Source organism: Suricata suricatta, chromosome 8 (assembly GCF_006229205.1).
Source record: "Suricata suricatta isolate VVHF042 chromosome 8, meerkat_22Aug2017_6uvM2_HiC, whole genome shotgun sequence".
Taxonomy (NCBI): Eukaryota; Metazoa; Chordata; class Mammalia; order Carnivora; family Herpestidae; genus Suricata; species Suricata suricatta.
This window is the reverse complement of record NC_043707.1, coordinates 9,086,568-9,113,093: the sequence shown is the minus strand read 5'-3', so window position 1 is coordinate 9,113,093 and position 26,526 is coordinate 9,086,568. Positions and strand designations below refer to the sequence as shown.

Here is a 26,526-nt window from a genome sequence, read left to right as displayed (position 1 = left end):
AGGCTTCCAGTGCCGTTGGGAGAATGAGAGAAAATTCAGGTTATTTTGCTATTTTTTAGACCAGGCTCCCAGTTTGGTGACGCTTTTTGTTTTTAGCCATGTGAAACGTGGTCAGTGGGTTTTTAATTTTGGTCTTTTGATCCCCCCCTTCTAGAAGTTGCATGTTCTTTTCCACACTGGTCTTCCTTCTTTCAGTTTCTGTCACCTCTCAGTAGGCCTCCCGTTCGCCCTGACTCTTGGAACACGTTAAGCACACTGGCTTCGATGTCTGGCCGTTCGAGCCGCGGAGGTCCCGGGGTCCCGGCCCGATCTGTGTGCCCACGGGCTCCTTGTGGCCTCGGTCATCTTGGTGTCACGGTCGCTGCGTTGGAAAATTACTTGTAGAACTAACTTGAGGTGTAGGATGAAGATCTTTCCCTAGAAGATTTCCATTGATGTCTGCTGGGCACCTCGAGACCCCTGGCCTGGGACCCCCGAAAGCAGATCAAAGGCTTGAGATTCCCTGAGTGATTCAGAGCGAAGCGAGGGTCTGCACGCCTCCACTTCCTGTTCGTCTTCCCCCCGAGAGCGGGACTCAGTGGGGTCCCAGCTTATGGTGGGGGCAGGTTGGACAGTCCCCTTTAGGGCCCCTGCCTGGTGTGTGGACACTGGAATTTGATTTCTCGCCACCCACCATCCGCCCTCTTGAAACAGAACTTCGTGATCAGCGAATGCTCTCAGCAAAGTTTGCTTCTGGGCTCACTTACCCGCTGGGTCCTTGTGGTAGATGTTCATTGATGCCTTTAAGAAAAATTTCTTAAATATTTTACCCCACTTTTACTTGTTTTCATTGGGAGGATGACCCAAAATAACACACTGCTGTTAACCAGAAGCGAGAAATTTGACGTTTTTTGACATCTCGAGAAATCTGAAGGTTTTTGCCATCTGTCAGCAGATTCATTTGAGGATTTTGTGAAAATGTTGCAATTGTGGGCTAAGAGGGAATTGACGCACAATTACGGGTGTCATTTACCACGGAAGGACAGCGGTGAGGACAGTGGACCTAGTTCTGTAAACATCTGTCTTCTCACTGCGGCACAGTCTGACCTAGGGAAAATTACCAGGTTTTTTTTCCCTTAAAACTGTTTTGAGATGTAATTCACATCATATCACAGTACTACGCAATTTAGGATAATTCTTTTCTTTTTTCCTTTTTAGCAATTTGTTTTTTAAATTTTATTTGAGAGAGAAAGGGTGTGTGTGCGCGCAAGCTAGGAAGGAGCAAAAGGGGAGAGAGAGAGAGAGAGAATGAATCTTAAGCAGGCTCTGCAGTAAGTGCAGAGCCCAACGCAGGGCTCGACCCCACAACCCTGGGATCGTGACCTCAGCCGAAATCAAGAGTTGAACTCTCGGGCTGCCTGGTTGGCTCAGGCGGTTAAGCATCTGACTTTGGCTCAAGTCGTGATCTCACAGTCATGGGTTCAAGCCCCACGTCGGGCTCTGTACTGACAGTTCAGAGCCCAGAGCCTGCTTTGGATTCTGTGTCTCCCTGTCTTGGCCCCTCCCCTTCTCATGTTCTGTCTCTCTCTGTCTCAGAAACGTAAAAAAAAAAAAAAAAAGAGTTGGATACTCAACTGACTGAGCCATCCAGGCGCCCCTAGGATAATTCTAAACTTACCTGTAAATCAGATCAATTTTTTGAAGGTCTGACTGCAGCCTCATTGGCTCGGAGTCCCGACGTGTAGTTCACCACACCGCATGCCTCTTTGCCTCTGAGTCAGAACCACAGTGGAGTTGAGGGCTGAGTGCTGTCGGTGGTGTGTTTTGTGTGCTTAGGATTGGTACAGATCAAGGCACTTTCCAGAAGCCTGTGAATAATCAGCAAGGCTCACGCTAGATCTGTGCCATTTATTTACCAGCAAATGTGTTCCCTGCTAAAGGTGTGCTTGGGGCTTTGTGTGGCTTTTTTGTTTTTGGGTTTCTTATTGTGTTTTTTTGGTAGGAATTAAGGAAAAGGGAAAAACAAAAAGAGTACCATGAAAAACAAAAGGAGAAGCAAAGAAACGGAAAGCCCACGAAGCCAGCCGGGAAGGCTGCATCGGCCCTGAAGGAGGAGGAAGGGGTCCCTGGAGCTGGTGGTCCCGAAAAGGACCCTGCGCCCCAGAGGGAGGTGACCCGCGTGAGCAGCAAGAAAGAGAGGAGGCGAGCAAAAGCCCAGAGGAAAGTGCCAGAAGCCCAGAGGAAAGTGCCAGATGAATCCGAAGAGGAGATCCCTGTGCTGGTGCCAATAGAGAAGGTTCCGGCGAAGGAAAAGGGACAGGTATTCCTGCTGGTGCGCGGGAGGGGTGGCCCCGGTGGCCCCGAGCGTCAGGCAGGCCCCGCCGAGCGGTGCGGGTAAGCAGCGCCGCAGGGACGGAGGCCTGGTCTGTCCCGAGCGTGTTTCAGGCGGAAGCTGTCGTGGCAGAGATCCCGAAGTAAGAGATGGAGACAACTGGCTAGACCCAGAAGCGGGGGGCCACTTCCTGTGCCGGGTGACGTGTGGTGGCGGCGCCCCTGATGTGTCTCAGAGTCGCCAGGGCTGTGCTTTTATTCATGATTCTAGGAGCCCTCGCCTGGGGCTGTACCATGCCGGCCAGGCGGATGTCCGGCAGTGGTCAGTCTGTACCAGGACAGGCGCAAGCCCAAGCGCTGGGTCCTGTCTGTAAGCCTTCCAGACACCCCACCCCTGGGGCTCCTGGAATCCCACTTCTGGGTTTCACGGCAGATCATTGAAAGGAACTGAATTTTTTCACATCCTGGTTCTTGGATGAAGTTCTTCCCCCCCCCCCCCGCCCCCACACAGCGTCCATCCACCTGCTAGGAGAGGACCTTGTGAACGTGAGCGGGGAGGCACTGGGGTCCCAAGAGACTGGAGGGCGCAGAAAAGACATCGGGGACCTCTGGGCTCCGCCTGTGTGTACCTCGTGCCCGGTGTGGTCCTTCGCAGGGGACCCGCCGCAGGGCTGGCTCTGCTCACCCCGTTTTCCATTTCATCCTGTAGCCGTATCTCTAGACTTTTCAGTGTATTTAGGAGTAGAGGTATTATTCACTTTCCCAGTGAGTGTGTCCTTGTGTGCCCCCGGCACTACCGAGGTTTGCCCTGCGATTTTGAATCTACTTTAAGTCAGCATAAATGATCCGTACGTGAACTGTAGACGTTGTAATTGTTTTTAGAAAAAGCACAGTTTTTGCTGGCCGTCGTACGTTGGAAGCGAGAAGGCTCGGCGCGGCTGCCAGGGTCGGGGGTGTGCCAACGAGGGCTTCGGGCGAAGATCTGGAAGAGTTCCATTGTTCACGGTTGTTCGCTGCGGAGACACGAATGGGGGGCGTCCTGTACCCCCTGAGCCGTCTCTGCAAAGTCGTCCAAAATCACGTTCCGCAAGAACGTGAGGAGGTGTTGGCAGCGCCCTAGGAAATAGTAATGAGATCGTTGGGGAAAGCGTGTTAACATTTGCTTTTCGGGGCACGCACACATCCGAGGAAGCAGCAAATAATCAGTAGTTACTGTTGTGCACTAGAGTTACTGGAGAATTTATTTCTTATCATTTTTGAGGCTCTCCGCATTTCCCATAGTAATCTCGTCCGTTCATATTTACTGAAAAGTGAAAGTTGTGCTTTGCCGGTTGTTTCCGTGTCTGTAACCTCCTCCTGTGTGGACAGAGTCTGTTGCTAGAGTGCTGTCCCCAGAAGGACAACAGTAACCCCCCCGGGGTGCAGGGGGGGGGTCCCGGCTTCCCCTCCCCGAGCCCCCAGCCCGCCTCTGGGAAGCAGGCTTTCCTGACGGACACACAGTCTGGGGACCTCCTGGCCTAGCCCCTGGCAGGGAGTGTCGGACGGAAGGTGGGGAAGCGGACTGGTTAGGGCGCAGCCTCCCCGCCGCCTCCCCGTGGGTGCTCCCGGGAGTCCCCGCCCTCAGCCAGAGTCAGAGGCCACGTCCTCCGGACCTGCGAGAGGACCCGGGTCCTCGGAACCCACTTGCCCTCCAGACGCTGCCCGCGCGGCAGAGGGCAAAGCCGGCCCCGTCTCGTCTCCGCTCCGCCAGGGCCACCGGTCACGCCAGTCCCCCGCGGAGCGGTGCCGTCAGGGGCTGCTCTTCTGGACCTGACGCTCTGCTTTTCCGTAGGTGCAGAAACACGCCGCAGGAAAGAAGTCTCCAAAAAAGAGCCCCGATCCTAGCACGCCTCGTGGGAAGAAGAGAAAGGCCTTGCCCACCTCGGAGGCCCCGGAGGCCCCGGAGGCCGCCCAGCCCAAGACCCCGGGCCGGAGCCCCGGCAAGAAGCCCAGAGTCAAAGAGGAGGCGGGGAAAGAGCGAAGCTCTTCACTGGGGAAAAAAGACCCGAGACAGGTGACCAAGAAGCCAGGGGCCAAGGTCTTCGCTGCTCCTAGTAAGTCCGCGAAGAAGGCCCCCCACACCCCCAGACAGTGGCCCAAAAAACGCCGAGTGCCCCAGTCGACCTAACAAGTCAGAGACTCGAGCAGAAGGCGTCGTCCAGACTCCCTGAAGAGCTTTCCTGAGAGGTGCCCGGGTCCCGCCCCTGCCCAGCGCAGTCCCTCCGGGCGTGAGGCCCGGCTTCAGCGCTTCATTAAACCTCCGCGAGCGACTCTGCCGTGTGCTGTGGGCGTGAGACGCAGCCGTTGTGAAGTAAAGCCGTTTTTTAAGTTGCTTTTTCATGTATTTGCTGACACAACACGGAAACACAGTGCTTCTCTGTGGTTGTTATTAAAGCATAACGTTGGCTCCCGAGTACACGCTTGGCGTCCCCCATCTTGTTGGTTTTACCTGAGCCCCTGCGATGGGGCCCCTTTGCCCCTCGGCTTGTCTGCAGGCCACGGATGGGCTCGCGCCTGTGGGCCGCTGTGGGCTTGGTGAGACTGGTCATATTCTCAGACAGTCGTGACTTTTCAGGTGCGTGGCCCTTTGCCTCGATTTGAATCAGGGTCCCCGTCCCTAGCGATGAGGGGTGACGGAGTCACTGTCCTACAGGAAAGGCGCACTTGCAAAGATCACGTGGTTCACCACCTTTCAGACGGTCCTCCAGCACGTGAGAGGAGAGAGCTTTGCTTTTCAGCACCCCAGGTCAGGTTGTAACCCTAACTTCTTAACTCCTGAGATCCGGGGCACCTGAGTGGCTCAGTTAAGTGTCCAGCTTCGGCTCAGGGCATGAGCTCACGGTTCATTGGTTCGAGCCCCGCATCGGGCTCTGTGCTGACCGTTCCGAGCCTGGAGCCTGCTTCAGATTCTGTGTCTCCTTCTCTCTTACCCTCCTATGGTCGCACCGTCTCTGTCTGTCTCAAAAATAAATACAGTAAAGAAAAAAGTTTATTCTTACTTTCAGCCCTATAGCCAGCTAATTTTGGATAGCTCAGTTCTTTCCCATCTGAATTGAAGAGGTACCCTTATTATATATAATATGTTTTCATATTTATTTGGATTTTTTTATGGGGATATTGTCTGTACTGCTCTATACTTGAAATATACAGGAAGTAATCAGGGCATATGTATACTTTTGAGTCCCCTAAAAGCCTGGCTCTTAGGCCTTTCGGAAGAAACTAGCTGATAATGTGAATTCGATCTCCACCTTTTCTGTGCAGATCTCCCATAAACTCCCTTTCCCCAGTGTACCCAAGCTCACGATGGCAGAGTCAGGAACTCCACTGAATGCAGCCACTCAGCCGCCAAGTTTACATTGGTGCTCATGTCCCTCATTCAGCCTCTCCACCTACCTGTCCTTTAACCACTAAGTTCCTGCAAGCTGCCGGGTACGGGGCTGCGCTTGAGAAATCAATGCATAAAACACAGCTTTGAACTTCAAGAGCCCTAGTCTCGTTTGTGCCGCCCCAGAATTTAGGAATAGGAGTAGCGTTCTGCCGCAAGGAGGCGGGTCCGGAGGCTCGGAATCGCAGTCTGCCCGTGGCTGTGTTAGCTTAGAATGTGTGTGCTTGGAGGGAGATGCTAATGGAGACCTCGGGAGGGCGCTAGAAGAATAACAGACCAGTGGCACAGAATAGAGCCCAGAACACAACCCCTTGCTGGGTGCTCAACTGACTGACCAGGCCGACAAGACCAGTGGGAAGAGAGTTCAGCCAGTGGCATTGGGACGTCTGGATACCTAGATGTGAAAGAAAGATCCTCGGGGCACCTGGGCGGCTCAGTTGGTTACGCGTCCAACTTCGGCTCAGGTCATGATCTTGCGGTTCGTGGGTTCCAGCCCCACATCGGGCTCTGTGCTGACAGCTCCGAGCCTGGAGCCTGCTTCACGTTCTGTGTCTCCCTCTCTCTCTGACCCTCCCTGCTTCCACTCTGTGTCCTCTCTCAAAAAGAAATGAACATTAAAAATTTTAAAACAACAACAACAACAACTTGGGCTTCACAAAAAGGTGCAAAGAGCCTGCAGATGGGGATATTCACAAATCTCGTGCCCAATGGGGAACTTGTATTCATGTGTTAGGAGCTCTTCCAAGGGTCACCTGGCTGGCTCAGTGGGTAGAGCATGTGATTCCTCGTCTTGGAAAATTTTTTGAAAGAAGATTATTTTTAAATAATCTCTACCCTCGACGTGGGGCTGGAACTCACAACCCCAAGATCAAGAGTCGCACGCTCTACCAACTGAGCCAGCCAGGTGCCCCCATGGGAATAATTTTTAAAATGTGATTTTAAAATCAGGGCACCTGAGGGGCTCAGCCGGTTAAGCATCTGACTCTTGATTTCAGCTCAGGTCATGGTCTCACAGTTCAGGGGATCGAGCCCTGCATCAGCTTCTGAGCTGACAGCCTGAGGCCTGCTTGGGATTTCCTGTCTTTGCTCCTCCCCTACTTGCTCACACTCTCTCAAAAATGAGTAAATTTGGGGGGCACCTGAGTGGCTCAGTCCATTGAGCGTCCGGCTTCAGCTCAGGTCATGATCTCACTGTTCATGGGTTCAAGCCCCGCATCGGGCTCTGTGCTGACAGCTCAGAGCCTGGAACCTGTCTTCAGATTCTCTATCTCCCTCTTTCTCTGACCCTCCCCTGCTCGTGCTGTCTGTCTCTGTCTCTCAAAAATAAATAAAAAACATTTTAAAAAAAGTAAAATCAGAGTGTTTTTACTTCTTTTTTAAGAGTTTTATTTTTAGGGATGCTGGGTTGGCTCAGTCAGCTGGCTTTTCTGGTGTGCCCAGAAGTGACTTAAAAATGCTTCTTACAGTATTTTTTTGTTGAGCTGCTTATATTTTTATGCATATTAACTTACAGTTTGTATTTCGTTAAGGTAGGTCTCTTGTTTTAATTTCTTGATGATTTTTCCATTAGGCTATTTGATTTTTGTCTTTCATTTGTAGGATTTATGTGTTAGGGATCTTAACATTGTGTTTTATTTAAATGTAACACTTGTCCTAATTTAAAAAAAAGTTTTTAATGTTTATTTTTGAGAGAAGGAGAGTGTGAATTGGGGAAGGGGCAGAGAGAGAGAGAGAGGGAACACAGAATCCGGAGCACGGTCCAGGCTCTGAGCTGTCAGCACAGAGCCTGACCCGGGACTTAAACTCACAAACCATGAGATCATGACCTGAGCCGAAGTCAGATGCTCAACCCACTGAGCCACCCAGGCGCCCTGGTATTATTTTAGTAACAATTGTCAATGCTTTGCCTTGACTTTTCCATCACTGAAATGATGCATTTCTGATGTGACTGGAATCTAAGATTCTAAACATAACATGGTGTATTTTCTGTCTTTAACCATATGTATAGTGTTTTTTATGTCCCTTTTTCACTACTTAGATAGTTTCACATTTTCGTTAATGAAATATCCTTTTTTTTTTTAATGTTTTTATTTATTTTGAGACAGACACAGAGCATGAGCAGGGGAGGGGCAGAGAGAGAGAGAGGGAGACACAGAACTGGAAGCAGGCTCCAGGCTCTGAGCTGTCAGCACAGAGCCCAATGCGGGGCTCGAACCCACGAACGTGAGATCATGACCTGAGCTGAAGTTGGAGGCTTAGCTGACTGAGCCACCCAGGCGCCCGTCCTTTTTTTATGTTTATTTATTTTTGAGAAAGAGAGTGTGAGTTGGGGAGAGGCAGAGAGAGAGGGAGGCACAGAACGCAAAACAGGCTCCCTGCTCTCAACGGTCAGCACAGAGCCTGAGGTGGGGCTTGAACCCACAGACCATGAGATCATGATCTGAGCCGAAGTCAGATGCTTAACCAACCGAACCACCCAGGCAGCCCTCCTTTTCTTTTTAAAGTTTATTCATTTGAGTAAGCTCTACACCCAACTCACAACCCCAAAAAAAGAAAAAAAGAAAAGCTACTGCCTCTAAGTTTTTACAATTACTTGTAATGGCCCCGCACTGAAAACCTGCCCATCCCTCCGTGAGGAAATAAACCATAATATACTATACCCAATATTGGGACACTATATAAAAAGAAACAGAGTATTGATACTCAAATGAAAGAATATAAAAACAATGGTCCTCAATGAAAGAAGAGACAGAATGCACTCCCACGTGAGGCTGTATAGAAAGAAATATACTCCTGAAACCATCATTGTACTATCAGTTAGCTGACATTTAAATAAAATTAAAAATTTCATTTCTTTATCAATCTGCAGAAAGCATGTTCGTGCTTGCCTGGTTCAAGGGGAGGGAGAGAGGTGCATTACCACGAGGCACACGAAAACTGAGGACAGCGGATGTGGTGTTTATCTTAGAGTTGCACTGATGCTTCCACTGCCACACGTAAATGCCCAAAGTCAGGGAGTGCACGTTTTATTTATTTTTACGTGGGCTCCACGCTGGGCGGGTTTGAACTCAGGACCCTGAGATCAAGACCCGAGCTGAGATCAAGGGTCAGGTGCTCAACCGCCTGAGCCACCCAGGCGCCCCTGGATTGGCTACTTTAACTTGGGCAGCTTTTCCCTTATTAGTACCTCCATGAAGCTGTGAATCCAGAAGCAGAGTGGATGATTTCACGCAGTGTTCCCCCAGGCTTTGCGGCTATTAGGAAGGGCTGGGTGCGGTGGACAGGCCCCCTCCCCGGGTCCCCCGTGAAGCACAGGTGAACTGTGCTGTCAGATGGGGGACGTGAGAGTCCTCACGTTCAGGGACGATGGGAAACACGGTACAAGCCCGGTGGGAGCCCAGGAGGAGCAGGCCTCCCTCGTCTTGACCAAACCGTCATCAGGTGAAACCAAATGAAACCCCCTCCATCAACCGCCAGGGGGAGACAAATCATGACTTCCTGGTTTTTCACCCTGAGCCATCCCTACGGCGTCCCACCAGCCCCTCTGGAAGGAGTTTTCTCAGCCCCTCGGCATCTTCTATGATTGGATGAATGGGAGGAGGCTAAGCTGATGGGTGAAGCCGCTCCAATGAGCACCCACATTACAATTACCTAATCAGCCCCTGCCTCCCATAAGAGACCCACCCAAGAGCTGCATCAGTGTTTCGCCGGAAGCGAGTTGGCTCTTTGTTAAGGAGAGGCACCGAATCAGGTAAAGGAAACTACGTGCTTAAAAAATATGAGGTGTGGCGTGTTTGGAAGTCGTTAAGATTTTCTTGTCGTGGCCGCCAGGTGAGGTCAGGTATGTTTTCCGTAGAAGCAGAAGCTCTGTGTTCACATCCGTAACGATATGGGAATAGAAGGAGCCTCGGTCAGGGCTGTGTCACTGAGTTCGGTGAATTTCTTCAAGGTAACATGCAAAAATCACGTAATGATCCTGTATCAAGTTATAAGTTTATTTTACGTTATTTATTTATTTATTTATTTATTTATTTATTTATTTATTTTTGAGAGAGACAGAAGCAGAGATAGAGAATCACAAGTAGGCTCCACGCCGTCAGCACAGAGCCTGACTCGGGGCTTGAACTAAGGAACTGTGAGATCCCGACCTGAGCGGAAACCAAGTGTCAGCCTGGCACCACTCCAAATTGTCTTTATTTTTTTTTTAATGCTTTTTATTTATTTTTGAGAGACAGACAGAGACAGTGCGGGCAGGGGAGGGTCAGAAAGAGAAGGAGACACAGAATCCGAAACAGGCTCCAGGCTCTGAGCTAGCCGTCAGCACAGAGCCCGACGCGGGGCTCGAACCCACGAACCGTGAGATCTGACCTAGCCGAAGCCGGACGCTTAACAGACTGAGCCACCCAGGCGCCCCTACTTTATTTATTTTTGAGAGAGAGAGAGATCATGAGTGAGCAGGGAGGGGCAGGAAGAGGGAGGAGATGGATCCCAAGTAGGCTCCACATGGAGCTGAATGTGGGGCTCGAACTCACGAACCGTGAGATCGTGACCTGAGCTGAAATCAAGAGACTCCCATATGAGCAATGTACAGAAACTCCCTGTATTTAAAATGAATAAGGTAGGGGGTGGGGCTCGGTGGCTCGGTCAGTTAAGTGTCCAACTTCAGCTCAGGTCATAATCTCATGGTTTGTGAGTTTGAGCCTCGCGTCGGGCTCTGTGCTGACAGCTCAGAGCCTGGAGACTGCTTTGAATTCTGTCTCCCCCTTCCCCCTCCGCCCCTCCCCTCCTTGCTCTTTCTCTCTCTGTCTCTCAGAAATAAACAAACATTGAAAATGTCTTTTAAAAACTTCAGGTTCTATGTCTTCCTCTCTCCTCCCATCCCCTACTAGCACTCTGCCTCTCTGTCAAAAATAAATGAATGTTAAAAAAATAAAATAAAAAATAGGGGTGCCTGGGTGGCTTAGTCAGTTTATCGTCTGACCTCGGCTCAGGTTGTGATCTCATGGTTCATGGGTTCGAGCCCTGCATCAGACTCTGAGCTAGCTGTCAGCACATTCTGTGTTTTCCTGTCTCTCTGACCCTCCCCTGCTCACGCTGTCTCTCTCTCTCTCTCTCTCAAAAAAAAAAAAGAAAAACATTAAAAATTTGTTTTAATTAAAAAATAAAAAAATAAAATGAATAAGGTAGGTATCAAAACGTAAGTCTCCATAATTGTGAAGTGCTTCTTAAAAACATCTTCAAATGCCACAAATCATGCCCAGCACCAGGATTTGCTGGTGGGTTATGTGCCTGAAAACTGAAAGATGAATAAGAAAGAGAAGAAACAATTCCAGGGAGCCAGCTGAGAAGGTGGCCCTTCCCCACAGTAATGAGAAACCACGTCCATCTTCCCAGGGGTCCCGCGTGGTCTCCAGGCAGTGGGCAGCCCCTGTGTCTGCTAAAATGTGGACCAAGGCAGGGCTTCCCCTCCCCATGGCTCTGTCCTTGACTCTGCCCCTCACCAGGGGCCCTTTGGAGCCTAGTGAACTCAAGAAACGCCCTTCAGTTTACTCGGGCCAGGCCAAGAGCATCAGTGGAGACATCTATAAGCTTTCTTCCCTCCTGCGTGTCAAACGCTGCCCCCAGGTCTCCCCACTGGCAGAGGAGGGGTGAGTGGGTCCCTGTGCTGGGGTTCAAAGCTCCCTGTTGTGCCTCGTCAGAAGCCCATGTTACTTTGAGCACGTGTTCAGTAGCGGTCTTTCTGGAAATGATCCAGTAGTTTGTGAGCTTCTATGAAGGTGGTTGAAAGAAATGTTCAAAGCAAATAAAGAATCGATCCTCCAGCAAATCCTGACTCCACAGAAGTCCGTCCCCAGGTTGCCCTGACCACTAGGATATCAGGGCTCTTGGTAAAAGTCGTAATTCATAGAATCCAAAAGCTCACCTAAAAGCAGCATCACCCCAAACGGGGTAGGTGGGGCAGGGTAGGTTGCTAGCAAACCTTTTGCTTTCTCTGACCTTCATTCTGTTCTTCCCCTGCCCTGGTCCCCGCACCGAAGACTGATCATGTTCTCAGCACCTCGGACTCATTGGCACACTCAGCTGCAGAGAATGATCCAAGAACTGTGTTCCAGTGGATTCTGCAAACACTTCTTTTTATTCTTCAGCGGATTAATGACTTTGACTTTTGGAATTACCATCGCAACTCTCTCCTTGGATCCTAGAATATTCTTCTTTGCGGTGACCTTGGCCGTGGCCGCCATGGTTTATGTCCTTGTTGTTGGCGTGCTCACCATTGGGGCACGGTGCAGGTCGGCGGAAGTCGGCGCTCCCCGCACACAAGAATCGTGGCGGTACAGGATCGAACAGATTGAAATTTAGACTTCGCGACACAAAAACCCACTTGCCTGTAACTTACCTGAAACCTGGCTATCCTAAGACTTTTGAATCTTTTTAAAGCTTCTTGAGCATTTTAGAAGGAATAAACGTTGGCTTCGGATTCCTAATGTTCTTGGTCCCTGTTGCCTCTGTTAGGTCTCTTCCTGGGGACCTCCTCTGTCTCAAGTACATGACGGATAAACGAACCAGTTCTCTGTCCCCTGTTGCTGCCCCTCCCCGCCTTCTTGAACGTCTCCCTACCATGGCCAGGGACCTACCTGCTGCCTCTCCTTCTGTCCCTTCACGTCCCTTCCTGCAGGCTTCAACAGGTACACGGGTGACCTGCCCAAGATCGTATGTTCCCAGCTCACACCCTCCTCACTTACCTTGGGATAAGATGTCCCAATGTTTTCTCTGCTAGCAGATTCCCACTTTCATGGTCCTGTCCTGTCCCTTCACCACTGCGACCTGTGAGCCCCACAACGTCCCTGCAGACACCCATTCTGTCCCCACACAGTCCCTACCATTCCTGGTCAGGTGCCCCAGCTTCCCTGACCTTGCCCTTCCTTCTGTCTGATTTGTGCTCCCTCTAGAAATACTCGCAACTCCTCACTCCCCTCTTATTCTCTGTGCCTTGTCCTACATAAACTCACTTCCACACCTGACCACCCCCGGCGCACGAAATCAAAGGGGTAAATATCTTGGAGCAAATCCAGGGTTGACCGGATGAAGACCGACTGGCTGCCTGCAAAATCACTCTCGCTAACCTCAGAAGGCAATGCACTGCTGTTCTGTCACACTTGCGAGTCGGGCAAGAGTCTGAGAGATTCTTTTGTACGATAATTGGCCGGTGAAAAGTCTTTTCTTCACCCTCGACGAGCATTTGGAGGTCCCACGTTGAAAAGGGTGGGGTACACTTCCACCTCCTCTCCGTGGGGATCCTACCGGGCTCCAAGCCCTGCCCCACAGCCCCGGAGCCCCTCTCTCTGAAATACAAAGGAAAACAGACTTTGAAGGAGCATCCTGCCAAGATCTGCAAACTCGAAGGGCTTTAGAAGACACAGAGCCAGCGCAGGGAACGGAAAAAATACGTTGGTATCAATACTTGATCCTGGCATCTTCAGAAGTGGGAGAATGTATTACATAAGTGACATAAGTATAGGGTGTTATAAAGGATCGGGGAAAAAAAGGCAAGAGCTCTTGGAAATTAAAAACGAGGGCAGAGGGGCAACTGGGTGACTCAGCTGATTGAGTGTCCAGCTCTTGATTTCGGCTCAGGTCATAATCCCAGGTCGTGGGATCGAGCCCCATCTTGGATTCTGCCCCGAGCCGGAAGCTTATTAAGATTCCCTCTCTTGCCCCCTCGCATGCTCTCTCTCCCGGAAAAAAAAGTGAGAGTAGAGCTTAAAAATTGAAAAATTTTGGGGGTGCCTGGGTGGCTCAGTTGGTTAAGTATCGGACTTTGGCTCAGGTCATGATCTCGCAGTCCGTGAGTTTTTTCAGTTTTGTGCTGATCACTATCTTGGAGCCTGGAGCTGCTTCAGATTCTGTGTCTCCCTCTCTCTCTGCCCCTCCCCCGCTTGCATCTGTCTCTCTCCCTCTAAAAATAAAATGAAAACATTAAACAATTTTTTTTAATGTTTAATTTATTTTTGATACAGAGAGAGACAGAGCATGAGAGGGGGAGGGGCAGAGAGAGAAGGAGTCACAGAACCGGAAGCAGGCTCCAGGCTCTGAGCTAGCTGTCAGCACAGAGCCTGACGCGGGGCTCGAATCCACGAACGTGAGGTCTGACCTGAGCCGAAGTCGGAGGCTTAACCGACTGAGCCACCCAGGTGCCCCAACAATTTTTTTAATTAAAAATTTTTTGTATGATAAAGGTGTAGGGATATATTGAAGGACAAGCAGTTACAATGTGGAAAACTGGAAACGATTGTCCAAAAATCATGATGAAGCGTGTGCACACGCACACACACACACACACACACACACACACACACACACAATGGGGCATGGCCTTGAAACATTTTATTGCCCCTAAAGTGGATGTCAAAAACCTCTAAACATTACAGGGCACCTGGCTGGCTCAGTCGGCTCTACCTGTGGTTCTTGATCTTGGGGTTTAAGCCCCCCGGTGGGCATAGAGATTACTTAAAAAGTCTAATCATTATGGCATTGCACATTTAAAAACTTAAATCTGGGGCGCCCGAGTGGCTCAGTCAGTTAAGCATCCCGCTTCAGCTCTGGTCATGGTCTCACGGTACACGAGTTCAAGCCCTGCGTCAGGCTCTGTGCTGACAGCTTGGAGCCTGGCGCCTGCTTCAGATTCTGTGTCTCCCCCTCTCTCTTTCTCTCACCCACTGGTGCTCCCTCTCTCTCTCTCTCTCTCTCTCAAAAATCAATAAAGTTGGGGCGCCTGGGTGGCTCAGTCGGTTAAGTGTCCGGCTTCGACTCAGGTCATGATCTCACGGTTTGTGGGTTTGAGCCCCGTGTCGGGCTCTGTGCTGACAGCTCGGTTGAAGTCTGTGGGGAAGCCCTTGCCTGACTTCTCCCCTTCCTTCCTCTTTTCTCAGACGTAACCCGGGGAAGGAATAATCATGGCCCCTGGAAGTATCACTTCCAAATCCCTGGCTCCTGTGGATCTGTTACCCTCCATGTAAAAGGGGATTTTGCAGGTGTGAGTAAGTAAAGGACTTTGAAACTGAGAAAGTATCTTAGATTAGCCAGGTGGGCCTGATGTAATCCCCAGGGTCTTTGCAGAAGGGAAAGCAGGAGGCTCAGAGGGAAGGGGGTGTGAGCCCAAGGCCGAGGCTGGGCAGATGTGGCACCAGGAACCACGGGGACCAGAAAGTGGGAAAAGCGAGGAGACTCCCCTTGGGGTTCCAGGCGGAACACGACCCTGCTGACACCTTGACGTTGGCCCCGTGAGACCCACTGGGGACTTCGGGCCTCCAGAACCATAAGAGAATTAACGTGTGTGTGTTGGACGCTGGTAGGTCTGTGGGAGGGGTGACACCGGAGTAGGACGTGAGTGCCGTCTCCAGTTCCCGGACCTCTGCTGCCGAGTCTGCTTTGCTGGCAGCTCCTGGGCAGCGTGGTTTTTATCTCACACAGGATCGTGTTCATCCCTGGCAGCTTGATTTGGGAATCTTATTATTTTTTTAATGTTTATTTATTTTTGAGAGAAACAGAGACAGAGCACGAGCAGGCAAGGGAGGGGCAGAGAGAGAGAGAGAGAGACAGAGACACGGAATCCAAAGTAGGTTCCAGGCTCTGAGCTGTCAGCACAGAGCCCGATGGGGGGCTCGACCCCACAAACCACGAGATCATGACCTGAGCTGAAGTCAGATGCTTAACCGACTGAGCCACCCAGGCGCCCCTGGGTCTTTTTTTTTTTAAACACCTATTCCGAGTCTGTACTAAGCACTTTCAGGCTTTCCTCCACTTCCTGGAACACGTGGCATGCAGTTGTAGTAACTATTTTTGCAGTGTCCTCCCTGGGTCACGTGGTCCGGCGGCAGGTGCTTTTCCGGACTGTTGTCACTGTTCTTGAGCTCTGTTTGGAATGCTGCCACGTTGCCTGAAATCCTTTGCTCTCAGGTCCAGGTGTCAGGGCTTGGTAAGCAGGGACCAGAGGGTTGCTGAGGATCAGGCTGAGTCTTCCTGCCGGCCAGCGCCCCCAACTCCCCCCTCCCCCACCCCGGAATCATGAAGTTTATTTTCAGCAGCCTCCCCACACTCTTGGCTGGGTCCCTCCACTTCAGGGGGCCCACAGGGCCTTGCCTCTGTCCCCTCCCTGGGCTGTGGCCTGGAATCTCTATGCAGTGAGCTGGGGACAAAGGTAGGGCTCAGTGGCAGTCCATCTGGGCAGCTGCAACGAAAGACCACAGACGGGTGGGGCATGGGATAGGAGAGGCTTGTGAGCTACCGAAATCCACTTCTCGGGGTTCTGGAGGCTGGAGGACAGAGAGCAAGCGGGGTGCGGGCAGGCCGCAGGGGGTGAAGCTCTGCGGGCTGCAGATTTCTGGCGGGTCACGTGGCAGGAAGGCGGCAGCTCTGCGGGGTGTCTGACGGAGGGCGCTGATCCCACTCGCGCCGAGTCCACCCTCATGGTCCTCTTTATGCCCTCGCCTCGGGGTTAGGGTCCAACATGGCATTCATATGGGGAGCCCTGATCATAGCTCATCTTGCTTGTTTACTTCCTGTTCCCCTGGGGTCACTGGCCGGCCTGGTGTGATGTCCAGTAACTAGAAAACCGTCTTTTTCTAAACTCCATCTGATCCTCTAGGGGTCTCAGGCAATGGGGTGTGTCTGACCCCTGTTGCTCCATTCTGACCAAAGGGGAAGTCTTGATTTTATGTAATTTTAACTGATTTATTATTTAAAAAATTAATGTTTATTTTTGCAACAGAGAGACAACATGGGGAGGGGGGGTGGGTAGCAGCAGAGAGAGAAGGACACGGATAATCCGGCAGGCTCCAGGCTCTGAGCTGTAAGCACAGAGCCTGATGTAGGGCTCGAACTCAGAACTGTGAGATCATGGCCCAAGCCGAAGTTGGGTGCTCAACTGACTGAGCCACCCAGGCGCCCCCTACTAATTTATTGTTTAAAAAATGTTGATTTATGTTTAAGAGAGATAGAGAGGGAACAGAGGAGGGAGAGAGAGAGGGGGGACAGAGGACCACAAGTAGACTCAACACTGACAGCAGAGAGCCTGATATGGGGCTCGATCAAAGTCATGAACTGAGAGATCATGACCTGAGCAGAAGTCGGACGCTCAACTGCCTGAGCCACCCAGGCGCCCTTAACTAATTTAAATAGTCACACATGGTGAGGGGCCTCTGTACTGGACAGTGTGGGTGTAGACTTGTCACCACACAGGACATCCACACTTACAGGTCTATCCCCCGCTCCGGGGCTGCCTGCTCCTTGAAGAAAAATACTGTCCATCGATGGATCTCAGCCAAGCCTACCACGGACATTCAAACCATTGTCCAATGAAAAAGTGAAGAATATAGTTTTTATCATTGGCTTTGAATAAACCTTAGAAATCAACTAGTCCGATGCCCCCACTTTGCAGACATGGAAGATAAGGCTGAGGGGTATTACACAGTCTGCCCAAGGTTGTCCAGCCAGGTGGAGCCCAACCAAGCCCTAGAACTTGAACTTTCTGGTTCTCGGTCCAGTAGTTATTTTACTATATCACACTTTTAACAACATTTGTCTCAGTAAAATTGTGGACTGTATATTTGTTTTAAATTTGTTATAACTCTTAAGAATTTCCGGTTTTGGGTATTGAACCTAATATTACTGAACCACCAAAATAAAAGAATCTTATAGGTCTGTTGTGGTTCCCTGGACACATCAAAATGCTATTGTCACTCATGAGTCCATGGATAACTGGTGAAAGCTGAACAATGTCCATTTCTTGCCTTGGAGAGTAGAATACGTTAACATTGGAAGGAGCTAGGAGCAAGGTACATAGGACTTCCCTGTGTGTTTCTTAAGAATATCCTGTGAATCTATAATGATTTCAAAATGACAAGTTAAAAGTTTAAATAGTAGTAAAACACAGACGATTGTAATGAAAAAAATTAATGTCACTTTTTCTACTATTTGAAAGGGACCAGAAATGCCATTGTAATTATAAGAACTGGCCACAAGGGGTCACTAGTGGCCTGCCAAAGCTCTTTGAAACTTGCTTCCCCTCTTTTCCCTAGAGTTGTCATTTTTTTCTGTATTAATGAATTAATTTTTAAAAATTTGTATCCAAGTTAGTTAGCATATAGTGCAATAATGACTTAAGGAATAGAATCCACTGACTCATCCCCTAAATAGAACATCCCAGCAAGTGACCTCCTTAATGCCCCCTGCCCAGTCAGCCCCTCCCCCTCTACCCACAACCTCTCTGGCAACTCAATTTGTTTTCTGTATTTAAGAGTCTCTTATGTTTTGTCCCCTCCCTATTTATATATTTTTTCTTCCCTTCCCTTTTGTTCATCTGTCTTGTATCTTAAATTCTACAAACAAATGACATCATACATTTGCCTTTCTCTAATTTTGCTTAACGCATTCTAATTCCATCCATGTTGTTATAAATGGCAAGATTGTATTCTTTCTGATTGCTGAGTAGTACTTCATTGTATGTATGTGTGTGTGTGTGTGTATATATATATATATATATATATATATACACGACATCTTCTTTATCCATTCATCCATCAATGGACATTTGGGCTCTTTCCATACTTTGGCAATTGTGGACAGTGCTGCTATAAACATTGGGGTGCATGTGCCCCTTTGAAACCACACACCTGTATCCCTCAGATAAATACCTAATAGTGCGATTGCTGGGTCGTAAGATAGTTCTATTTTTAATTTTTTGAAGGATCTCCATACTGTGTCCCAGAGCTGCTGCACAAGCTTGCATTCCCACCAGCAGTGCGAAAGAGACCTTCTTTGAGAGATGTCATTCTTGAAACGATTTGACTTATTGTCTGATGCTTTCAAAAAGAACATGAAACTGCCATATACATTTTTTGACTTCTACTTAGTAAGTAATCTCTACCCCCAAGCTGGGGCTCGAACTTGCGACCCCAAGGCCAAGTGTTGCATGCTCCACTGGCTGAGTGAGCCAGGTGCCCCAAAACTGCTATATTCAAGCATAGGTGTTTTGTAAATTTTTAAAAATTTGAGTTTATTTTAAAAGAAAGACAGAGAGAGCAGGCGGGAAAGGGGCCGAGAAAGAGGGAGACCGAGTGGCCCAAGCAGGCTCCACATTGTCAGCACCGAGCCCGATGTGGGGCTCAGACTCACTAACAGTGAGATCATGACCCGAGCGGAAACCAAGAGTCAGATGCTTAACCCACTGAGCCACGCAGGCACCGCAAACATTGTTATTTCTGATTGAGAGCCTTGTGAAATCCCAGCATCCCATTATTTTTTAGGTGAAACACAGGAAAAGCCTAAGAAAAGGTATGGAGTTTTAAAAAGGCAAATTGTGGGGCACGTAGGTGGCTGTTGGTTAAGCGTCCGGCTTCAGCTCAGGTCATGATCTCACGGTTCATGGGTTCAAGCCCCGTACTGGGCTCTGTGCTGACAGCTAGCTCAGAGCCTGGAGCCTGCTTCGGATTCTGTGTCTCCCTCTCTTACCCTCCTATGCTCACACTGTCTCTCTCTGTCTTTCAAAAATAAATAAAAAGCATTAAAAAAAATTTTTTTTAAAAAGGCAAATTGTGGGGTGGGGGCAGGCGCCTGGGTGGCCCCATCTGTTGAGTATCCGGCTCTTGATCTTGGCTCAGGTCATGATCTCACTTTTCATGAGTTCGAGCCCCAAGTCCGGCTCTGCATGGACAGCATGGAGCCTACTTGAAGTTCTCTTTCTCTCTCTCTCTCTCTCTCACACACTCTCTCTCCCTCTCACTCTCTCCTCTCTTTCTCTCTGCCCCTCCCCAGCTTGCTGTCTCTCAAAATAAGTAATTTATTTTTAAAGGCAAATGGGACATTGTCTGGAGGAACCGCCCTTTCCTCTACTGTGGTCTATAGACTCAGAGTTCGTGAGAAATGCCAAACCTCAGGTCCTTTCCCAGATCTACTGAGTCAGATTCCCAACAGGTCAGAGGACTCATGCCGTTGGCTCAGCGATGGCTCTGATTATACCCACAAAATAATGTCTGCACAGACAAGCGTATACACATAAAACCTAGACTTTGTATTAAATATTTATTACACATCAAACTTGGGCTCTCATCTTGCAACAAGAATAGAAATTTAGTGATAACTCGTTTTAGAAACTCAAACCAAAACATTAGTCATGTTTTATTTATTTATTTTTTTATAGAATGTTTTCTTTTTTTATTTTTGAGAGAGGGAGAGACAGCATGAGCAGGGGAGGGTCAGAGAGAGAGGGAGACACAGAATCTAAAGACAGGCTCCAGGCTCTGAGCTAGCTGTTGGCACAGAGCCCGACGTGGGGCTCGAACCCACGAACCGTGAGATCATGACCTGAGCCGAAGTCAGATGCTTAACCAACTGAGCCACCCAGGCACCCCAACGTTAGTCATGTTTTAAATATATTAGTGATAATGGTTGGTTTACCTGATCTGTTGGTTTTTCAGTGAAATAATATATTCTACTGTCACTTAATAATTACTGAATTCCAAGAGTGTGTCAGACGTCACCTCCTTTCTTCAGACTGGCGTCTGAAGTATAAATGAAGTATAAATGGGGTCAGAGACGTATAAATGTTGCCAGGATGCTCTCAGAATGTTCTACAATGAAACCTTTGGAGTTTCACGGGAAAATGTTTCCCTTTTCTCCAATAGTACTGTGACTCTTCAATCTTCTGATATGGACATTTTCTAGATCCACTACATTCTCTTCTGGCATTGATGAGTGCAGTTCATTTTTCCATATCCTTCCTCCTAATTTCTGTATTTGCTCTGGAACATTCTAGTGCTCCTCTGGGGTCTTTTGCCTTCCAGAATGGATTCTTTATATGAATGGCTTTTTTAATATTAACATTTCTTCACTGTATTAAAGCTATTTTAGGGGGCGCCTGGGTGGCTCAGGTCGGTTAAGCGTCCGGCTTCACCTCAGGTCATGATCTCGTGGTCTGTGAGTTCGAGCCCCGCGTTGGGCTCTGTGCTGACAGCTCAGAGCCTGGAGCCTGCTTTGGATTCTGTGTCTCCCTCTCTCTCTGCCCCTTCCCCCCTTGTTTTCTCTCTCTCTCTCAAAAATAAAGCATTAAAACAATTTTTCAGAAAGAATGAGTGTTCATAGTTAGCTAGGGAAAATCCTGCCAGCAGGAGATCACAGAGTGCCCGAAGTTACTGACATGTCTGCATGAGAGAGGCCTGCTCCCAGGGAGGAAACAGAGCAGAGCCTGATAAGATCAGCAAAGGCCGGGAACAAAATGCAAAAACAAGGGAGGAAAAGTCAACAATGAGATGTGAAGACCCAGGGAGCAAACTGTCCTTCAAGAAAGCCGGAGCTGAACAGAATTCAGTGTGTTTGCAAACAGAAGAGCAGAGCTGGGGTTTCGAACTATGTGCTTTTGACCATGAAAAAAATTCAGCTCTGGCAATTATTTGCCTCACAAAGGCAATTAAGTCAAAATTCCGAAAAAGGCCGTGAAGTAAAATAGCTTTAAAAAAATTGCTTAAAGAGAGAGACAGAGCATGCACAGGGGAGGGACAGAGAGAGAGGGAGACACAGAATCGGAAGCAGGCTCTAGGCTCCGAGCTGTCAGCACAGAGCCCGATGCAGGGCTTGAACTCGTGAACTGTGAGATCATGACCTGAGCCAAAGTCAGACGCCTAACCCACTGCACCACCCACGTGCCCCTACCACAGTTTATATTTAGAATGCATTCACATTTATTCCTTTTGGCAAATGTCTTTTAAATGTTGACTTAAATTTTGCTGTATATCGGTCTAGAGCAGCAGATGTAAGTCTGTGCTCAGTGCATTTTATAACAACTCCACATAAGGTAAAAATGGCTTTGGACACATTTTTGGAAACATTCACGTGTTTACTTAAGGGGGGAGGTATGCGCTCCTTATATTTATGGTTTCTGCGAATTTCCTAATAAGCCTTGGCACCCTGCCAAAGGGATACAAATGACTGAGTAAAATTTATGATCCTTGAGTATGTTTAAAAAAAAAAAAAGTCAGCACTTGACTGTAGATCTGCTGGATCAATGGGGCCTGACAGCCGTTTCCTTCCCCTGAGACAGGAAGTGTCTTTTCAACTGCAATGTTGGTGGTGAGTTACCTTCTGATGTCGCATTAATTTTTCTCATTTATACACCTCCCAACAACCTCACATCTTTAAAAAATTTCTTTCATTGTTTTTATTTTGGAGAGACAGAGAGAGACAGAGAGGGAGACAGAGAATCTGAAGCTGTCAGCACAGAGCCCGACGTGAGGCTCAAACCCATGAACCGTGAGATCATGACCTGAGCTGAAGTCGGACGCTCAACCGACGGAGCCCCCCAGGCGCCCTCAGCCTCACATCTTCAGAGACAAAGATCCTGGCTTCTACCTTCCAACAGATTAGGTTCCCTGAATGTGTTTTTGCTTTGTCACAGGGTCCCGGTGGTCCTGCTGGATGCAGAGTCCGTTTTCCAAACCCAGATCCTGGAGGACCTTGGGTTGTGCATTTCATCCTGAGAATCTTGAGTGTGGGAACCGTCACTGGTAGACTGGTCGGTCCTGCAAACCGCTCTGAATGCAGTTGGCACTTGTGTTTGTTGGAAGCGTGAAGGAAACTCCCTGGGTTCTGTCCACGGCCCCTGCCAGGTCCCTTCCCGGTGGCCTGAGCTCCAGGGCCTGGAGGCAGTAGAAAGTACTGGCAAGACTAACTCCATACCTAGAGGGCTGCGGGAGGAAAAATCCACTGGGGAGGGGGGGGCACCTGGGTGGCTCAGATGGTTAAGCCTCCAGCTTTGGCTCAGGTCAGATCTCATGGTCCTGGGTTCGAGCCCGGCGTCGGGCTCTGTGCTGACAGCTAGATCAGAGCCTGGAGCCTGCTTCCGGTTCTGTGTCTCCTTCTCTTTCTGCCCCTCCCCCTCTCATGCTCTGTCTCTCTCTGTCTCAAAAATAAATAAAACATTTAAAAAAATTTAAAAAAGGAAAAATCCGCTGGGAATAGGTATTGAGGGGAGACAGAACACACGGAAAAGGGATCCCCTATGCCCAACACTGGTGGGGGGGGGAAGTAGGGGCCAGAACTGGACCTGGATCCGGGAAGGGAGTGCCCCTGATTTCCGGTGCTGCTCAGTTCTCGGAAGCTACAAGGATCTAACTGGGGTTTTTTTCTGGTAAGTGTGTTGTTTCCCTAAATACAAGCAGGGGACTGTGATACACTGCAACGTTAAACTCAGTATCAAACCCGGAAAGAAAAAATGTCCTTCAGGAGCAAAGATCTGCTTTCCTTTTTTTCTTTAAGTTTATTTGTTTTGAGGGAGAGAGTGTATGAGCGGAGGAAGGGCAGAGAGAGAGGGACAGAGAGCAAATCCCAAGCAGGCTCTGCCCTGTCCGTGTGGAGCCCGATGTGAGGCTCAAACTCAGGAACTGCAAGATGGTGACCTGAGCTGAAGTCAGACGCCCAACCGGCTGAGCCCCGCAGGCACCCCAAAGATCTGCCTTCCTCAGAGTGTGCAGAGTACCCTCCAGGAGTGCTCCTAAAAAATTACTGGGAAAAAATGCTGACAAGTAAGATACAAAGTCTGTCTGATTATCCCTCAAATCACTTACGTAACTGCTACCCGCCTTTGAATAATGAGGGCTCTCCTGCCTTATCTAATGTTTAGTAGCCAGTTTGCAGTTAGTTACATATTCAACTTGATGTCCAGGCAACCAGCCCACGGGCAATAGAGGAATCCAGACAATATTTTTTGCAAGTTTCGGGGCACCTGGGTGTGGCTCAGTCACTTAAGCATCTGGCTTCAGCTCAGGTCATGAGCTCATAGTTCGTGGGTTCGAGCCCTGTGTTGGGCTCTGTGCTGACAGCTCAGAGCCTGGAGCCTGCTTCATATTCTGTGTCTCCCTCTCCTTCAGACCCTCCCCTACTCACGCTCTTTCTATATATATCTCTCTGTCTCTCAAAAATAAATAAAAAATATTAAAAAAAATTTTTTAAATATTTTTTTGCAGGTTTCTTATATTTCAGCATTTTGCCAAAGCTTAATATGTAAGAAGGGTAGGCCCAGGTGATTCACAGAGATTGTCCCCTTCACTTGATAATTCAAGGAGTGGAATAATATTAAACTTTTCTACGCTGCACATCAGGGTTCCAGCACGGACTTCCACGTGACTGGTTGACAGTGCACGTGGCTTGTATTCTCTTCGTGCGGTCGCTTGGCAAACATTCAGCGTGTGTCTTTCACATTCTGAGTGCCATCACATTTCCTTTTCTGAGACTGGTATGTCATGTTAGCAGACAGATCATTTTCATGATTATTATTTTAAGTTTATTTAGTAATTGGGGGGAAGGACAGAGAGAGAGGGAGAGGGAGAGAGAGAATCCCAAGCAGGCTCCGCACCGTCAGCACGTGCAGAGCCCGACACGGGGCTCAAACCCATGAACTGTAGGATCACGACCCGAGCTGGGATCAAGAGCCAGACACTCCACTGAGCCACACAGACACCCCCCATTCTTCTCATTGGATGGTGTCCCTCTGGTCAGTCCGTTTTTGTATATAGTGATAATGGTCCCGTGATGGAGGCTGCATCTTTAAGGCAGTGAGCCTCAGCTGTTTTCCTGCTTCAGTGCACCCAGGAGATCGGCCACCCCTCCATCACGCCCCTCAGGGACAGTTTCTCTGAAGGCACTGACTCCACGAGGGGTGGGGGGAGCAGGGAACACGCTTCCCAGTGTCTGCGGGGGGAGGGGGCTGGTGTGGCATGCCGGTGCCCATCACACCCCCAAGACTGCTTCGGTGCTCATTAGCTCCTCTGGGGAAAGGTAATTGCTAGCTGGGGAACATACTCTCCACACCATGCGCCTTACCTACAAACACATGATTCCGCCCTCACCAGGCCCAAGGGGGCACCGTCCACATTTACAGGTGATGGAGCCGAGCATCTGAGCTGTGGGACGCTGGCCTGGGGCCCACCCAGACAGCAGGGAGCAAGTGGGGAATTAGCCCGTTTTGCCCAGAGTCCAGAACCCAGCTCCTTTCGCCACTAAGCTCCCTCCTAACGGCTACTTAGTTCTCAGATGCTCATTGTCTTCCTCTGTTTGGCTGCTCTAGCAGAGTGTCATAGCCTGAGGGGCTTAAACATTGATTTCTCAGGGCGCCTGGGAGGGTCAGTCATTAAGCATCCGGTTTCGGCTCAGGTCATGATGTCACAGTTCGTGGGTTTGAGCCCCGGGTTGGGCTCTGTGCTGACAGCTCAGAGCCTGGAGCCTGCTTCAGATTCTGTGTCTCCTTCTCTCTCTGCCTCACCCTCGCTCACACTCTGTTTCTCTCCAAAATAAATAAGTGTTAGAAAAAATTTTTAAAAATACACATTTGTTTCTCACAGCTCTGAAGGCTGGGAAGTCCAAGAACAAGGTGCCGGCTGGTGAGACCCCCTTCCAGCTTGCAGACGGCCACCTTCACGTGGTGGAGACAGACATCGTCTCTCTGGGGCCTCTCTCAGGAGGGCACTGGTCCCCATTCAGAAGGACTCTGCTCTCAAGACCTAATCACCTCCCGAAGGCCCTACCTCTTCACCATCACCCTGGGGATTCGGCGTTCAGGGGGACGCACAAATTCATTCCAGAGCATTCACCTTGTATTTATTGGGAGAAGCGTGAGTGAGAGAGTGTGGTATTTATCAAAATGCAGAACGTTATTTTTTTTCTAGGATATAAATACGTAAAACAAACCATTTTCATCATGTGTGCAGGCCAGCTTCAGCTGAGAATCTTGGAGAACTTTATTTTTTATTAAAACTTTTTTTAATGTTTATTTTTGAGAGAGAGCGAGAGAGAGACAGAGTGTGAGCAGGGAGAGGCAGAGAGAGAAGTGAATCCGAAGCAGGTTCCAGGCTCCGAGCTGTCAGCACAGAGCCCGACTCGGGGTTCGAACTCATGAACTGCAAGATCATGACCTGAGCCAAGCCAGACACTTAACGGACTGAGCCACCCAGGCGCCCTGAATCTTGGAGACCTTTACACGCAAAACAGAACTCATACTGAGGGGTGGGAGCTGCTGCCCGGGGACCCCACGGCCAGAGGAGCACCGGAGATGAGCGCCTTCCCCTGGGATGTCTAATTTAGTGCCCAGCTGGACGGAAAACCAAGGTCACCAGAAATAGTCCTATATACTGACTCCTACTACAGTCAAGTAACAAGAGGCTGATCCCCTGTCGTATCCAGGGGAAGAAGACTGAAATCACAAGCGGATAGAACACACCTTAGTAGAAACAAACCTATATAAAATGGTTTCTCTTGAGAATCCGAGTGGTCCGTTCACAGGATGAAGTCTGACGGGGAGGCTATTTGTGGTGACTTGGATGGGCTCCATGGCATCCCGGGGTGCTTCCGAGAGGAAGGAGAGAGCCGGAGAAGAGGTAGCTACGGCAGCAGAGTCTGAGCCAGGCATGGAGTTGCGGGGAGATGCTGGGGGCCGAGGAGTCCGGGCTAGAAGCTGGGAAGGGCGAGAGAAGATTCTCTCCTGCAGCCTCCCGGAGGAAACCAGGCCCGTCAGCACCTTGACTTTAGCCCAGGGAAGCCCATTACATTTATTTTATTTTTTACTGTTTTTATTCATTTGAGAGAGAGAGAGAGACAGCACGAGCAGGGGAGGGTCAGAGAGAGAGGGAGACACAGAATCTGAAGACAGGCTCCAGGCTCTGAGCTGTCAGCACAGAGCCCAATGTGGGGCTCGAACCCACAAAGTGTGAGATCATGACCTGAGCCGAAGCCGGATGCTTAACCAACTG

The 26,526-nt window shown here is 49.5% G+C and overlaps 1 protein-coding gene across 1 annotated transcript in view; it reads left to right on the top strand.

Annotated features, from left to right (window-relative positions):
* Window positions 1-4,765, top strand: part of RSL1D1 (ribosomal L1 domain containing 1) — an 11,058-nt gene extending 6,293 nt beyond the window's left edge. The window contains exons 7-8 of the mRNA XM_029949811.1: window positions 1,982-2,299; window positions 4,142-4,765. Coding sequence (XP_029805671.1) covers window positions 1,982-2,299; window positions 4,142-4,477 — 654 coding nt within the window. The 3' untranslated portion in view covers window positions 4,478-4,765. The remainder of the gene's footprint in view (window positions 1-1,981; window positions 2,300-4,141) is intronic.
* Window positions 4,766-26,526: the final 21,761 nt, after the last annotated feature.